This window comes from Candida dubliniensis, chromosome 5 (assembly GCF_000026945.1).
Source record: "Candida dubliniensis CD36 chromosome 5, complete sequence".
In the NCBI taxonomy this organism is placed as follows: Eukaryota; Fungi; Ascomycota; class Pichiomycetes; order Serinales; family Debaryomycetaceae; genus Candida; species Candida dubliniensis.
The window spans coordinates 135,991-153,852 of NC_012864.1; the positions used below are offsets into that span (position 1 = coordinate 135,991).

At 32.6% G+C, this 17,862-nt stretch overlaps 3 protein-coding genes across 3 annotated transcripts; 2 read left to right on the forward strand and 1 right to left on the reverse strand. All coding sequences in view use genetic code 12, as the record gives it.

Annotated features, from left to right (window-relative positions):
* Positions 1-8,713: 8,713 nt before the first annotated feature.
* Positions 8,714-9,037, reverse strand: CD36_50550 (conserved hypothetical protein; the record flags this gene model as incomplete). Its single annotated transcript, XM_002420316.1, has 1 exon — positions 8,714-9,037. The coding sequence occupies one exon, from the start codon at positions 9,035-9,037 to the stop codon at positions 8,714-8,716; it is 324 nt and encodes a 107-aa protein (XP_002420361.1).
* Positions 9,038-9,510: 473 nt separating this feature from the next.
* On the forward strand, positions 9,511-10,020 carry CD36_50560 (ubiquitin-conjugating enzyme, putative; the record flags this gene model as incomplete). Its single annotated transcript, XM_002420317.1, has 1 exon — positions 9,511-10,020. The coding sequence occupies one exon, from the start codon at positions 9,511-9,513 to the stop codon at positions 10,018-10,020; it is 510 nt and encodes a 169-aa protein (XP_002420362.1).
* A 2,391-nt stretch (positions 10,021-12,411) lies between these two features.
* Positions 12,412-17,562, forward strand: CD36_50570 (aminophospholipid translocase (flippase), putative; the record flags this gene model as incomplete). The annotated part of the gene is made up of 1 exon (XM_002420318.1): positions 12,412-17,562. One exon carries the CDS (start codon positions 12,412-12,414, stop codon positions 17,560-17,562), a length of 5,151 nt encoding a protein of 1,716 aa, XP_002420363.1.
* Between the last annotated feature and the right edge of the window lie 300 nt (positions 17,563-17,862).

A 17,862-nucleotide genomic window follows, 5' to 3' on the forward strand; every position in this document is an offset into this window, starting at 1 on the left:
GAGATATCAACAACTACCAAACAATGCTATTCTTTTAAAATTGGTTGATTTATTGTTGATTCATTGTTGGTTATGTATTTCTCACTCAACGTCACTACCCAACAACTAACAACCAACAAATCAAATACAATACAAGAATAACAGTGAAAGTCTAGGTTCAACATAGTCTAATAAAAACAATGATTATATATCCAATACGGCTGCTTAAACATAGTAACTGAACCTATATTGTTTGATTAACCTTCAATTTTTCTAACAATCAAAAGTTTATGTGTCAATAATAATAATTTGTTAACTTTTTGTGACAGCTTTATGTGTGCATAAAAGTTTAAAGGATAAGAATTGAAACAAAAAAAGTTGTCAAACCTATTGGTCGCTTTATTAACCACTCTATTAAATGTTAATGAGCATTGTAACCATACAAATTACCAAAGGTTTAATTTATAGAACGTTTCCAATTTATTGGCAACACTATTTATCGGTCTCTGTGCTGTTTCTTCACATTCAAAGCAATAAATCAATATCAGTTGTGTAGACAATACAAGATTATGAAAAATCTGTGTCAATGGATAAACGGGAAATCTATTATGACTTCTTCAAGATTATGGAATGGGTGAATTGTATATGCTTACTTTGAAAAATCAACAAATCACAAAACAAAACACTGTAGTAATAATCCTTCTTCTTCTTCTTCCCGTCTAATCCTTACCATTCATGCAAGTTTTTCTAGCATTGGTTAACTATAATCTTGATCTATTTCTTCTACCTCAACTATTTTGATTGCTTTTGTGTCAATGGTGTTCATCATACCATCATACAAGCAACCTACACTTTACACAATTGAATACCAATAAACTGTATAATAATTGGACCATTTTTAATAACCAACAAGCTAACAGACTATTGGGAATGGCAGATAACCTTCGGCAAACCTAAGCTTGAGTCGGGTTAAATGGAACTGACGAAAGGGTCAAGCGGGGTATATGCTGGTGCAAACCAAAGTGCGGGGCAATATCGTTGGAGAGGAGGCGGGGCAGAACATACACACACAGAGACACATTTTTTTTTTTTCATCCCAACGTACAAAATCATCATCCCTATGAACTACTAACCAAAGACTTCAATTTAGATTGATAGATCAAATTGGAAGCATTGATACTCGGTTAGTCAATGGTTATGATTGTAGTCTAACTGTGGCTTTCAATGGAAGACATAGTGTATTGGATTGGTTAGATATTTAAAGTTCAAACTCAAAGGGGTTGCGTAACCTGAACAATATTATTATTATTATTAGAATTATCCTTGTTCTTCTTTGCGTTTCCATTAATCAAATATTCTTTTATTAGTTTTTGTTAATACCACGCAACTGTTGCAATTTAAGCAAATCCTATTGATTATCGTTTATAATTGATTTCAAACAAAACGTTTCTTAGTTTCTTATCAACCCATTTTCCTATATTTGTTGATATTCAATGTAACACTATGTACAATTGTGCCAAAAAAAAAAAAAAAAAAAAAAGAAGTTGCATTATCAATGATTATTATTCATATATATTGATTATAATTATTATGTAGATCTTTGATGTTAATCAATTACTTAAAATGGATATACAAATGATTCAATATAAACAGAAATGGCAATTCTAACCTCCCTCCCCCCTGAAAGTATTGATATGCATGTTTCTCATGATCTGTTGAATATGAAACCAGGGGCCCTGTATCTGCTTCATTTATCTTGTAATAGAAATCAAGTCACGAAATTTCAATTGAGAATGTTTACAAGATTTCAAGCTCTTCCCCTATAATATTGTTAAGCTTTGATATGTAGGAACCAACTGGATAAGATATTCTTGTCCTATGAGCCACCTTGTCTACTTGCCCTTACTGTCGGTGCAAAAGCATATTAAGGAGATAAGATTTTTCTTTCAAGCCACTACTCTGCAAGACTAAGCCGAAAAAAAAAAAAAAAAAGGAATATCTAGATGTGGAGACGACAGATAGAGAGGAGAAAAAGTTACAGATAACTTTGCATTATATCTCCCATCCCTTGCTTCAATCATTATGTTTAAGCCATGAAATAGAGATATACGGATGAAATTTCCCTATTCTTAAACCCAATTCATCCGAAAGTTGCCAATAAGGAAAGTGAGAGGTTCCCCAAAATTGGTTTGAATTGCTGTATAATAGGATGATGATGATGATGATGATGATGATGATGAGTGGGGTAACTAGACAAGTGATTGAGAGAATGTATTGAATGCAATAAATGTTGATATTAGTACCTTCAATAATTTTAAATACATCATACATGATACAGAAATGACTATTATTAATAGACTAATTAGTCAGTCAATACAATTAGTGAAACCTTTTACCCTGTTTTGCATTTGCCTAATTAGGAAAAGAATTAAATATTAGAACAAGTCCGTTTAGTCTTCTCTTCCCATTCAAATCTTTAATTGTCTTTACACAAAAATGTTTCATGCTTTTTAGAGCTGTCGTGAACACTCTTTTTTTTTTGATCTCGTTCTTCTTCGTCTATCCCTTGATTTTATATCACGAATGGAAAAAACATACGTCATCGTCGCATATGAATGAAATTTCTTAATAATATCATTGATTGAGTTTGTACGATTACAATAAAAGACATATCTGTATGTGTGTATGGATCAAAGTTCATAACTGAAAAAACCAAAATGTATCGTACATATTTTTCCATAGGAATCTTGGCAATTTCATTTGCTTTTTTTTTTTTTTTTTTTCTCTCCTAGATATATTACATGCATAATTAGATTTGCAATCTTTGCCCTACACACAAACAAACCTATATATATTTAGCAGCAATGTAATGTAAGTTGTAGTAAACTAAATTAACATTATCCATTTTTTTCCACCACTAATATTATGGTTGCTTAATTAGTTAAGATAATTAAATGAAAACAAAAACATTAACAATAATGGACTAAAAAGGAAATAATTCCTGTATAGTAGTAAAGACTAGAACTTGAACAACTAAATTTTATGGTTAACACAATGAGGATTTACAAAGATTGGCATTGGTAAGTCAAATCTATTATTATACTGGAAAATTGTTTGCTGTGTAAAATAATAACCTTAAATTAAAGACAAACAAATTTCATTCCAAAAAGTCTAAACTAAGTGAATTTATATTAGAGTTGATTGGTTTAAATTTCCAAAAAATTTTTACGAACTAAATTAATTTCATTATATATAAAAGAAAGGGCTGGAAAACTGTGGATAGAGGTAATCATTAGGTAAATTTATTTTTACAATTAAAGTATCAAATGGCCTATTGTAATCAATAATGAAACTTACATTAATAGATCAACATATCCGTAAGGAGATGCCCGTTTCGTGATCAAATCTGTGTATATATATGGGTGATGATTTGAACAATTGATAACAATTAACAACAAATATTTCCTCGCCTGTATATAAACTAGACACATTACCCCACATTTCAAATTTCAATTTTGATACATACTAAAAGCTATATTTAACAAACTAAAAAAAAAAAAGGAAGAAGTGTGTGTGTGTGTGGCATACTCTTATCAACAATGATTTCTCTGTGTTTTTTTTTTCCTCTTTGATGTTATTGCTTTAGAAATATGGTAACAATTAACGTGGTACTTTGTTATGTTTAAATGTAATCAATATAACCAACCACTATTGGTTTCCTCCTATTATCGTAATCACACAATAAATACTGGTTAGGTGTAGAAATCCTTGATGATGATTTTATAAGATCGTTTTAGTGGGAACGGCACCAACCAACCAACAATAAAAAGAATAGATAATAAATAACGACAAGTTTGTGTTTGGTTTGTTGTTCCCTGTAAGAAGGAGTGGGGTAAAATTTCCATGAACACTAAAACCAACATCAAACGAAAAAAAAAAAAAAAGAAGAAAAAGAATTATAAGAACTGCCCCACTACGATAATTTCACTTTCCCTGTTTGTAACCCCTTCTTTCTTCATTTTGCTACCAATTCTCCATTCTTTAGTTTTTTTTTTTTTTGATTTTTACTCCTCTTTTTAACAATGGCCTTTTGTTCTTCCTCCACCCCTCCCAACACCCTACCCCCCACCACCACCACCACTATTAAACCGTTTTACTAACAAGAGGTTTACTATTACTACAACTATTGTTAGGTAGTTTGTCTAGATATGTTCCTCTTAGTTATTGTTAAACTTGAACTACCAAGTTTAAAGTCTTGTGAAATTTATTAACTTGCCCCTCCCCCTTAATAGAACAAAAATAAGAATTGGTGGGAATTGGTTTGATTCCTAGCCGAGGAAATACTCTACTGACTGATAGAATGGTATTACTTTGACTTGGTAGCAGTGTTTTTGGTTTTTCAAACAAGAAGTTATTCGTAATAATATGTAATTTCGTATGTTTTCATCTTTTTCCCACTACTGATAATACTGTTATTGTTTGTTGGTATTCTTTTCAATTTTTCAACAATAAAATTGGCTATTTAAAAGATTGCTATTTTTTTATAACAAATTGAAGTTGGACAATGTTTAACCTCATATTTAGATAATTCGTAAAATTATCGAAAAGAAACATTTCCATCAACAAACAAACAAAAAAAGAAAGAAAAAAAAAAAAACTTTAATCATAATTCTCTACTATGAGAATATAATTTCTTAGTCTTCTTTGTCATTCCTTTTAATTTTGATAGAGCACTGTTTATTGTATTGTTCATAATGTTTCAGAGATGTTTACTAGAATGATATTATATCAAAAACAATGACTTTGAACCTTACGTTTATGATCAGAGTGTGAAACTTTAAAATGATACTACTAGAAAGAAACTGAAACATACACTTTGGTGATTCATGAAGAACCGTTAGATATGATCATCATAGTTGTCATAACAATTATGATGAATAAGTGGAGTAAACTAAAAAGGAGAAAAGAGAAGAGGGTCAAATCAAATGGAAGAAGTGGAGTAAGTGTTAGAACTCTTGGTTTTAAGTTATGGTTTTGTGGGTTATGAAACTTAGAAACGTAAGTTGGTTACGAGAGAGAGAATAGAATAAACAAAAACCACATGAATTGGAATATCCCATATTCAAGAGAAAAAACTAAACTTTAAATTATTGCTTCCATTGAAAAAAAAAAGCTCATAATAGTAGAAGAAGGGAAGATAGGTTAGTGAGTCTATTATATTGACATTAATAATAAAACATGTGGTAGATTTTTTATCAAATCTATATTCATAACCATCATGTGCTTAATTTGGTATTATGTTATCATTATCGTTTTTTTTTTTTCCCTACAGTAAGGTTTATTCATTGTTATGACGTTAGCAACAACCTAGTAGTAACTTAATACAACACCACACTACACCACACCAACCGTTTCTTATTGTGTGAAGATTTGACAGGATTGTTAGCTTTACTGTTTTTTTGAATTGAAACCGTTAGATTTTGTTTTGACTTTTTTGGTAGTTCGTTTATAAAGTGGAAAATACATCTGCCATTGAATTGTATGTTTTGCAAGAGATAAAGCCATCCCAGCACCACTTATTTCTACTCTATAATCGTTCTAAATTGCAAATGATAAGTTGCTATTGAGAAAACCTCAACTAAAAAAAAAAAAAAAAAAAAAATTCATTATATTACAGCAGTAACCCACAAGGCATATAATACATTGTGATGTGGTGGTGGAAGATGAACACAGAAGTTGTGAAATTCTCTTCTACATATTTACTTATTGTTGTATTTTTTTTTTTTACGACTTGGTACAGATAAACTCCAAGAACAAATTGCCCCTCATCTAATAAGCCTTGAGATCAACATACAGGATAAATTACCTAATTAGGTAATGAGATTAAATTCTATAATACATTTTGTAATCATTATATATGTACAATAACCTAAACATGAAATCAATGTATGCATGATAGCTTATATGAAACTGATTTAATGCACTTGACATCACTTGCCTAATTAGGATAGTTAATTTTGAATGTAAACAATTTCCATTAACCATCCCTTCGAAAATTTAAAAGAAGGAAAGCAATAATGAAGACAATAGCAATACTACTACTATTACTACTGTCAATAATACGTTCATTGCTTTCAATATGAGTTATGTATCTTATTGTGTTCCTTGAATGAAGGGCAATTTGAACTCCGTTTTTGTTTTTATTGTTCCTATATAACGCTGGTCTAGATTTAGGAACATAATCCCATAGCTACTATTGGTAGAAACTAATAGGATTATTTTTTAGGTACCTGCTACGTTTCATTCAAATTGCTCTACAGGTAAACAATTGCATCATTGTTGTTTCTGTCCTAGTTTTCTTTGATATGGAAATGGTTATGGTATTATTGTTGGATGAAATTTCCAAAATTTATGAAGCAATCAAAGATATAACCCTAACCTGGAAAGATATTTAATCAAAACTAAATACAATACAAAATGAGTTTATCTGGTGTTTATAGCGATGATTTTGCAATAATCAGTTATGATGATGTCAAAAACTTCATCATCCAGATATCTCTGTGTAATCATGAGTTCATACTCCATCTCAATTCTCCTAGCGATCTTTATCAGTATGACATCAAATTTCATTTGTTATTTGGTTTGTATATTTCACTCATTGGATAGTAACCATAGAAAAGCGCAAACTACTGTGTCCATCATTGTTGTTCGACAAATAAGTTAAGGCAATTGATGAATAATCTTTTATTTGAACTGCACTTCATTGTATATTAACAAACCTTGGAAACAAAGTTATGAATATATGGTGTATATGAATTGAAGAATTTCAAGTTGTTGTTTTTGTAATCACTACATTTTTTTTTTTTTTTGGTCTGGTCTAAATATAGCACTCAACCAAAACCCATCATAATTGTATTTGTATCACTAGGAGTACCCAACAATATTGGATGTCTTTTGAACTCATCACTCCAAACACTTAACCAACCAAGAGATGAGTTTTAATTTTGGATATTGTGAATATGAGCCTAGTCTAATTCACCCTTCTCAAATTACTTAGTGAAGTTCTGTAACATTTAGTAGCACTACAACAAAAATTAACATTACTCTTTACATTCATTATCATTATACAAGTCAATATATTTCTTGAAGAATGATCCCTACAATACTGTTATGTTTGAAAGGGAGGGGGAGGAGGGTTAAGGCATTCAAGTAACAATTTTTTTTTTTCTTCTCTTGTTTTGTGTATGTTCTAAAAAGTTCATTAACTAAACCATTTTTTTTTTTTTTAGCCTGAAGTTATATAGTTACTATGGTTACCAACTGATTTGTGCTATCTTACCTGGTTTATGTTTAGTACAAGTGAGGCATCAATATTGGAATGTATGAAAGATAAAGCAAACCAGATTTAGATTTTTGAAACCAATACGTTTGTCTGTCTATTGCTTAATTAACCTTTCAATAAACTTTGCACAATTAGTTACCATTCCCTTGCAAATGTCAAGAATGTTATTCTTAACTTTATTCGTATGGTATTGGTGGTAGAGAAACTAAATGATAAAAGGTCGGAAATATTGTTGCGCCTGAAGAGATTAAATAAAGGCTCTCTTTTAAATTACTTGCATTAATTACTTGCGTAAGTTATATTACTGACTATATTTGTTTGTAACACCCAAAGCCAATCGTCATTCTTAAACATTAGTCCTTTTGTTGTTCTTATTATCAACGTCATATAATCAACAATCCAGTACATACAAAACAAAGAAAAAAACAAATTCTTAAACAAGATCACTAGTTACACACCCGAGGTTCGAGGATTTTTAGCATACGGGATTTAGAATGTACATTAAATGAAGAGGATAAAAGGTATATCAAATCTTGTTTAATTTCCAAAATGATCAACTGTTGATAGATGGTGGGGCAATTCACTTCTCCAATTCTCGATGTCAATTCCTATCCCGATGTATACATGATACAGGACGACCTACATATCTAAATACCTAAAAGCATGCTCGATTAGGAGTTGTCTTTACTAACAAATCATAAAATATATTGTATACTGTACTTTGTGTGTTTTTGTGTGGATAGAGTAATTAAGGAAAGTGGGGCAGTCAAAAAAAAAAAAGTGGAGAATAACAGAAGCAATCGGATGGAATTAATGCACGTAATTTAGCTTTACTTTTTTTTTTTTTTTTTTTTTGCTTCTCCACTATCTGGGGAAAGGAATTTCCTTTTGATTTGAAAAATGAAAAATGTAAATTCTTTTCCGCAAGTTCCCGATACGAAGTGAAAAGGAAAAGATTAATGTACTTGTATGGGAGTGGAAAATAGCTAGTCTTGTAAGAGATAAAGTTAGGGGTGATCTGTGCTAAACAGATGTTTCATATAACTACATACACCAATCAATAAATGGAAACAAGTTCAATTGTGAATTTTACCAGAGATTTTTGCGTAAGTATATTACAACCAAGAATAAACCACAAGGGTTATCTTTGATAGGAAAGCTATCTGCTGAATGACTCCGTGATCAACGTATCACCTATTTATTTACTTGAATAATTATACCTGACATTATCTTTGTAAGAATCCACTTGATAAACTTTACCACCATGGGTTTCGATTGCACTCACACTTGTCCCAACAACAGACTTCTTGGTTAGACTAAAACACACCCATTTGCCTCTTCTCTTGTTTAATCTGCCTGGTTTTCAATCATTCCCCTTTCAATATTCATTATTCATTTTTTATCATTCTGATTTGCTTCAAGTGATTTATTTTTCTCTTCCAATAATTTCTGAATCCGCTGTTTAGCTTCTGGTTTTAAGTCCAAAGTTAATTCATCAGTCATTTTCATAGAAATTCCAGTTTGATTTTCACGTTTACGTCGTTCAATTTCTTCTGGTGAATGAGGAGTATATTTAACAAATTGGAAATCACTACCGGTTTTATAAGTCACATAACCACCTAATAAAATGGCAATTGTTCCCACTATGATTTTATGAGACATTGGTGCTCCTTGTGCTGATGAAGCTGCTGCTGATGGTGATAATTTCGGTGGCATTTTAATGTGCAAAAGTTAGTTTGTTATTGTCTTTGCTTTTTTTTTTTTTTTCCCCTATAGTTATGTTGGATATTAATAAAAATCGACAAGATATGGGGTAAAACAACTATTGATTGACAAATGTTTCCTGCCTTGTATTGAAAGTAGTTTTTATTTGGTTCCATTGGGGTTCTATAAATCGCATCTTCTTTTTTGACCATTTACGAAAAAATTTTGTTGTCAATCACACGACCATGATTTTAAATCGAGCATTTTCTATGAGTTCATTAGGAAGGAGGCGAAATTTGATGGACGGGAAAAAGCAAAACAGGAACTTTGAACCACAGTAATATCAAACCTTTATCCGATAAGTACATCTGTTGATTTCCATATTTGGTTACTTGTTTGATTGGTTGTCTACTTATTACCATCATTATTAATTGATTGTTTATCGAAAATAAAGAATATCCCATCAAACATACCCTCTTTTTATAATGGCAGCATTACCTAAAAGAATCATTAAAGAAACTGAAAGATTAGTCAGTGATCCTGTCCCTGGGATAATTGCTACTCCATCGGAAGACAATCTTCGATATTTTGAAGTAACAATAATTGGTCCTAATCAATCACCTTATGCAAAGGGGAAATTCAAATTAGAATTATATTTACCTGATGATTATCCCATGTGTGCCCCAAAAGTTCGATTTTTGACAAAAATTTATCATCCAAATATTGATAAATTGGGGAGAATTTGTTTGGATGTGTTGAAAGATAACTGGTCACCAGCATTACAAATTAGAACGATATTGTTAAGTATTCAAGCATTATTGGGTGCTCCAAACCCCGATGATCCATTGGCTAATGATGTGGCACAAGATTGGAAACTGGACGAAAAGAAAGCTATTGAAGTTGCTAAAGAATGGACAGCAAAATATGCCATTGATGAAACAGAAAAGGAAAATAATGATAAAGATGCATCTGCCAATAAGGAACTGAACCAATAAAGAGTGTATGTGTGTCTGGAAGTGATAGGTAGGTCATTTAGTATATTTTCAAAATAGTTTTAGTGATACTAGATTATGTTTGTTTATGTGTAGATCTATTTTGAAGCAAAAAAATGAGTTAACTGTTGATTGTTTACTATTCTTACTAGCACAAGGTCGGAGCTTCAGATGGTCTCACTGAACTAGATTTACTGGAATACTATGTAAAACAAATATCATATTGAAGAACCAAGAGAGATCGTTTGATCGGAGCATGCAGGGATGCTCTTCTGGTTATTACGGTCCTTGGGATAAACCAATTCAATTTCCACCGGTGGGTAGTTCTGAATGAAACACAATTAACTTTATAAGTCAGTGCTGAAGTGCATCAAGTAAAGCATAGCTAGCTCTACAAAAGTGTCGATGTTCTCATTTCACCAACCACTAGTAGCATGGAAAGAGAATTCAGGGACCACCTTTAATATAAGTAACCGTTTTGTTTCGCATTAGCAAGTGATCCTCTAAACTCTTATATCCTATTTGCAACTGAGGCTGGGGATGCCCAAAAACATTTTATTTATCCACGACAATTTCATGGAGAATAAGAATAAGCCGCCTCGATAATACGAATCGCCATGCTGCTTTCTCTTCTTTGATTGGTTACACCTATAAGGGCCATAGATTTACGGAGATATCTTTCATCATCAGACGAGATACAAAATCATGAATTACTTAGGATCACGACACAAAACAAGATTTTTTCTTCTTCGACGAGTTTTACAATTATTGCACTAAATCGGGTATTATTAGTTTTATATCCCTTTCAAAGGCCATTTAATTTGATCTTTGAGATGGGTAAGTATCTATAGTAACAAATATAAAAGGTACATTTCTGAACATCTTCCTGAATCAGTGTCAAACCAGTAGTATGCAGACATAATCCTTGTTGAAACGAATGTTTCACACAACTAGAAAAACGAAGCAAAAAAGAAAAAGAAAAGAATACCCGAGATCTTTCCGATTTGATTTATTTAGTGCGGTCTTTTTTTTTTTTTTTTTTCTTTCACCAGATCTATTCATCAAAGCATCACTTACTATGAAAGTTTTAACAATTTATGTTTATTGGTTTTTTCTTTGCAAATATAACCTGTTGGCCTGATTGTTTAGGGCTTGACTAAGGGCTTGCACAAAAAGTTTTAGTCTGGAGTGTGAGTTAGAAGTTTTTCGCCATTGTAAATTATCCGGAATAAATTTTGGTCATCTCCGACTGGTATATCCGCAATACCCAGAGTCAGAAACCCACGCACACACATGCACTATTTTTTATCCTTCGTGCTGTGCTGGGGACATCGGTCTTTCCTTGCTTGTAAGTAACATAGCCTGTACTAAATAAAGGGATCAAACAGGTCATAACAGTGAAAAATACAGTCTGCATTCCTCCGCCTTTCATATTAAGCAAAGATGGGAACCTTAATTATACCTTTTCATGCCAAAAATAGATATTGATCTAAGACAATTAGTACCAAACAAACAAACAAGAACGATTTGTAGCCCGTATTGTACAATACAATTGCGCCGAGATGGGACCAGATTCTAATAGGCGGTGTTTCACATTCCTTCAATTCCGTATTAAAATGACTTGGCATTAATTCTGCTTCTAGAGTTTACTTGAGTTACACTGTCATGAATGAACCAGGAAATGAAGAGAGAAAGACTAGAAGTGAATACAAACCACTAGAGCCATATATAGATATTAGTAATACATGAATAATTAGTAATCATAATGATATTGGACAAGGGTTTGTGTGTGGATATGTATCTGTATATTTGTGTATCGGCTATAAATAAGGATCACGTAGTGCATTTTAAATGGGTAAAGATTTACCAAAAATAACTCAAAACAAGAGAAAACTTTTTTCTAGCTTAAACTTAATTAAAACACACACACACACATACATACACGCTCACATTCACTCACACTAATACACGTTAAACAAAGAAGAAAAAAAAAAAAAAGAGAGACAAGGGAAATTATCTTACTAAGTCGATTTACTTTTTGATTGTTTGTCCTCTTCCTCCTCCTCCTTTCCAATTCTTACAACCAAATTCTTTTTTTTCTCTTTTTTTTTTTTTTTTTTCATTTTCATCTTGATTTTACCATTCTATACAACATCTGTATTATTATAACATTTACAGTCAAGCAACTCCCCTTTCCTCCTACCCCATTGCTAGTTACTATTTTCTTTAACTGCTGCACTTCCTCTCTCTTTTATAATCGAGTGGTTGCCATTTTCTTTTTTTTTTTTTTTGCACGTCAGGGTATAATTTTCCAACAAATCAAATCAAATCCTTATAGAGTTTTCACAAACTTACACTTTACTTTACCCAATCTCAATTGCTATCCACATTCTTATGACTAAAAACAAGCACAATTTCACGCTAAATAACAGTAGTGATGGAGCTAATAACAACGACGACCCTAGCGATCATCATGATTATTCAGATGATTCAATGCCACCAACACCAACAATCAGTACGTTCAATAAATTCCCTCGACAATCATCATTAAGATTCAAAACTCCTTTACCTAATGATACACCACGCTCGTCGTCTCTGGGGTCCACATCAAATAATAACAATAGCAATAGCCACAGCCATAATCCAAGATCACCATTCCTTGATGAAAACGAAAGCTCATTCGATCGAAAGTTTGGTTATAATTATGATAAAGATAAATTGGTGGAGGAAGAAGATGAAAATGAAGATGAGGCAACCTATGTTGTTGGTGAAGAAGATGAAAACGAAAATGATAATATTAATGAAATGGAACCATCAAATCTAAAAACGAAAAGACATCGTTGGGGTACTACTCGTCATAAACATGGAAGACCTAAGAATGAAAATATCAATCGATCGAAAACTTTGAAAAAAATATTGGCACCTCATAAAAGTAAAGGAAAATCCCACTCCAATAATTCACATTCCCTTAATAAAAGATTACTTTCAATACGGAAACCAAATACTCATCGAGTCAATTTCCCTCATGATAATCAACCACCTCCTCAAGATCTAGATTTTGAAGAACAAAACGACCCTAAAAATAGAAAATCAGAGAAAAGAACCATCACGTTTAATCGACCATTACCTCCTCATTTAGTTGATCCTGAAACTAATAAGCCAATAACAAGTTATCCTCGAAATAAAATTAGAACAACAAAATATACTCCATTGAGTTTTTTCCCAAAAAACATTTGGAATCAATTTATGCATAATGTTGCTAATATCTATTTTCTTGTACTTATTATTTTGGGAGCATTTGAAATATTTGGAGTTCCATCTCCAGTTTTGGCAGCAGTCCCTTTGATTGTTATTGTTATTATAACAGCCATCAAGGATGCCATTGAAGATTCAAGAAGAACCGTGACGGATTTGGAAGTCAATAATCAAATTACACATATTTTAACTCAAGTTAATGAAGATAATGCCAATGGATATCATTATGAAAACGTCAATGTTGATGATGAGCAAGTGTCTCTTTGGAGACAATTTAAAAAATGGAACACTCGATTGTTAATCCGATTTTGGGGAGCCCTGAAACGTAATTTAACCAAAGAAGGAAGAGCCAACAAGATTCGTGAACGATATAATCGAGAGAATAATATTGATGGTGATGGCGACCAACAACAGGGCAGAAAATCATTTGATAGTGATATCATGTCTACTAGAACTTCATTTGAACAAACTGAAAATCCATTCAACGACACATTAAGACAATCATTTCAACAACAACGTCAGCAACAGCAACGTCAATCCTCGTCATATCGTCACAAGACAATGAAATTTGCCAAAAAATATTGGAAAAACGTCAAAGTTGGAGATGTGTTACGAATTTATAATAACGATGAAATCCCTGCTGACCTTGTGATTTTGGCAACCAGCGATGAAGATAATTGTTGTTATGTTGAAACCAAGAATTTAGATGGTGAAACCAATTTAAAGGTTAAACAAGCATTGAAATATTCTTCAATCAATGAAAAAATCCAAAAAGCTGACGATTTAATCAATCATGATTTTGAAATCGATTCTGAAGGTCCTCATGCAAACTTGTATTCTTATCAAGGGAACTTGAAGTATACTAATAGAATGAATAACTTGCAACCACATGACAACCGTGAAGATTCTCAAGAAGCAATCACTATTAACAACTTATTATTGCGTGGTTGTACATTAAGAAACACAAAATGGGCCATTGGGATAGTTGTATTCACTGGTGATGATACTAAAATCATGCTTAATGCCGGGGTAACTCCAACTAAACAGTCAAGAATGTCACGAGAATTGAACTATTATGTCTTGTTAAATTTTATTTTATTGTTTGTCATTTGTTTTATTTCTGGGTTAGTCAATGGGATATATTATCGATCAACCAATACTTCACGAGATTATTTTGAGTTTGGTACCATTGCCAGTACTCCAGCATTAAATGGTTTAGTAGGGTTTTTTGTATCATTGATTTTGTATCAATCATTGGTGCCTATTTCGCTTTATATTACTATTGAAATTATCAAGACTGCTCAAGCATTTTTCATCTATTCCGATGTGGGGATGTATTATTCTAAGTTGGATTTCCCATGTACCCCTAAATCGTGGTCAATTTCTGATGATTTGGGTCAAATTGAGTATATTTTCAGTGATAAAACCGGAACATTAACTCAAAATTTAATGGAATTTAAAAAATGTACTATTAATGGAGTTTCTTATGGTAAGGCTTATACTGAAGCATTGGCTGGGTTAAGAAAACGTATGGGAATTGATGTTGAAATTGAAGCAGTGCAGGAACGTGAATTGATTAGTCGTGATAAAGAAGTTATGATTGAGAAACTACACACGATTAATAAGAATAAAACTTATGATGATGAGATAACATTTGTTTCCCTGGAATTTATCAATGATTTAACAGATTCTTCCAATAACAACGAACAACAACGTGAAAGTAACCACCACTTTATGTTGGCTTTGGCTTTGTGTCATTCAGTTATGACTGAACCAGATCCAAAACAACCAAATAAATTATTGCTTAAAGCTCAATCTCCTGATGAAGCCGCTTTAGTAGGAACAGCTCGTTCTCTAGGGTTTAATTTCAAAGGTACCACTAAAACTGGAGTAATAGTTGATATTCATGGCGTTACTAAAGAATACCAAGTATTGAACACATTAGAATTTAATTCAACAAGAAAAAGGATGAGTTCAATTATAAAGATACCTGGTGATGGACCCAATGATGAGCCCAGAGCATTATTGATATGTAAGGGGGCTGATTCTATAATTTATGAACGTTTATCTGCTAGCGAAAATGATCCTGCCATGTTAGAAAAGACTTCTAAGCATCTTGAAGAATACGCTACTGAAGGGTTGCGTACATTATGTATTGCTGAGCGTGAATTGAGTTGGAAACAATATGTTGAATGGAATAAACGCCATCAAGCTGCTGCTTCTTCATTGGACGATCGTGAAGCAAAAATGGAAGCCGTAGCCGATTCCATTGAACGTGAATTGACTTTATTAGGTGGTACTGCCATTGAAGATAGATTGCAAGACGGGGTACCAGATGCTATTTCCCTATTGGCTGATGCCGGGATTAAATTGTGGGTTTTAACAGGTGATAAAGTTGAAACCGCCATTAACATTGGGTTTTCTTGTAATTTGTTAGGAAATGATATGCAATTACTTGTGATAAAGACTGCCTATAATGATGATGAAAACGGCAACAACGAGGACAACTCATCAGATGATAAAAACTCTTTGCAAGGGTTGAAATTTGGACATAATGCTAGTGAACCAGAAATTGTTGATACGGTAATTTCTTATTATTTACGGAAACATTTTGATATGACAGGGTCATTTGAAGAAAAAGAGGCTGCTGTTGGGGATCATTCTCCACCTGATGAAAGATTTGGAGTAGTTATCGATGGTGATGCTCTTAAATTGGTTCTTCTAAGTCCAGAAGTCAAACGGAAATTTTTGTTACTTTGTAAGAAATGTCGTGCTGTGTTGTGTTGTCGAGTGTCACCAGCACAAAAAGCTGCTGTGGTGAAATTAGTCAAGGATACATTAAATGTCATGACATTGGCTATTGGTGATGGATCAAATGATGTGGCCATGATTCAAGCTGCAGATGTAGGTGTGGGGATCGCTGGGGAGGAAGGTCGACAAGCAGTCATGTCTTCAGATTATGCCATTGGACAATTCCGGTATTTGGCAAGATTACTATTGACACACGGAAGATGGTCATATAAACGATTCAGTGAAATGATCCCAAGTTTTTTCTATAAGAATATTATTTTTAATATCGCATTATTTTGGTACGGAATTTATTGTGAGTTCGATGGAACTTATTTATTTGAATTCACTTATTTAATGTTCTATAATTTAGCATTCACTTCGTTGCCTGTGATTTTCTTGGGGATTTTCGATCAAGATGTTGAAGCAAAAGTTTCATTATTAGTACCACAAATTTATCGAACAGGTATCACTAGAACAGAAATGAGTGACGCCAAGTTTTATTTATATTGTCTTGATGGGATTTATCAATCAGCAATATCATATTTTTTCCCATATCTATTATACATGGTGGCATTCCCTAATATGAATGGTAAACCAGTGGATCATCGATTTTGGATGGGGGTATTAGTGACATGTATTGCTTGTATTTCATGTAATTGTTACATATTATTCCATCAATTCCGATGGGATTGGTTGAGTTCATTAATTGTGGCCATTTCCATTTTGATCATTTTTATTTGGACCGGGTTATGGACTGTTAATTATCAATCTAGTGGAGAATTTTATAAAGCAGCCCCAGAAATATTTGGTATGACGGCATTTTGGGCATGTATGTTTGTTGGGATTTTATGTTGTCTTATCCCAAGATTTTTCTATGATTTTGTTATGAGAATATTTTGGCCCAAAGATATTGATATCATTAGAGAATGTGTTGCTCGAGGTGATTTTGAAGCATATCCATTTGATTATGATCCTACTGATCCAAATCGTCCGAAAATTAGTACCTATTCCAGTGATGTTGTTCATCGAATGAGCATGAATTATCCTTCGCCACCACAAACCCAAACAGCATCAACTGATAGTAATGGTAAGTCACCATCATCATCGTCGCTCGATAACGGTCACCAAAATCGTCACCCCAACAACCCCAATAGCAATGGCTATTATGAGCAGGATAATAGCAGTGGTAGTAACATGACTTATGATAGATCAATAATTTTTGAACGCGTCAATGATTCACCAATTAATGCTCACCATCAACAACCGCCTACCCCACCGCCAGGAATAATAGCCAGTCCAATAAGGAAAAGAAAAGGATTTGTTCCATCAATGTTCAGAAATAGTAGTGATAGTTATATCCACCATTCCAATGGGCATGCCAATGGATCAAGCCCCGGGGTAGCTACAGAAGAAATTCCATTAGAAGATTTTGATGATGAACAGAAAAGAGCATCTAGAATAAGTTATGAGAATCAAAAAAGAGTATCTTCAATGACATAATGACAGTTTTAGTTTTTTTTTTTTTTTTTTCATCAAAAAATGCATAACATAAAAGAGAAATAACATCACATACACAAAATTCAAGCATATTTATATAAATTATAAGGGATTATTTTTAGTTGTTTCTCTTATTTTTTATTTTGTCAAATTATATAACAACTTGTAACATAGTAAAAAGAAATGAACAAAAAATTTATTTATACATACCAGTAATAGTTTTTGGATTTGACTTAAAAAGGGCCGGTTCTGGTTTGTTTTTTACCAGTGTCAAATGTTGCAAACTGGTAGCGCGGTCGTGTG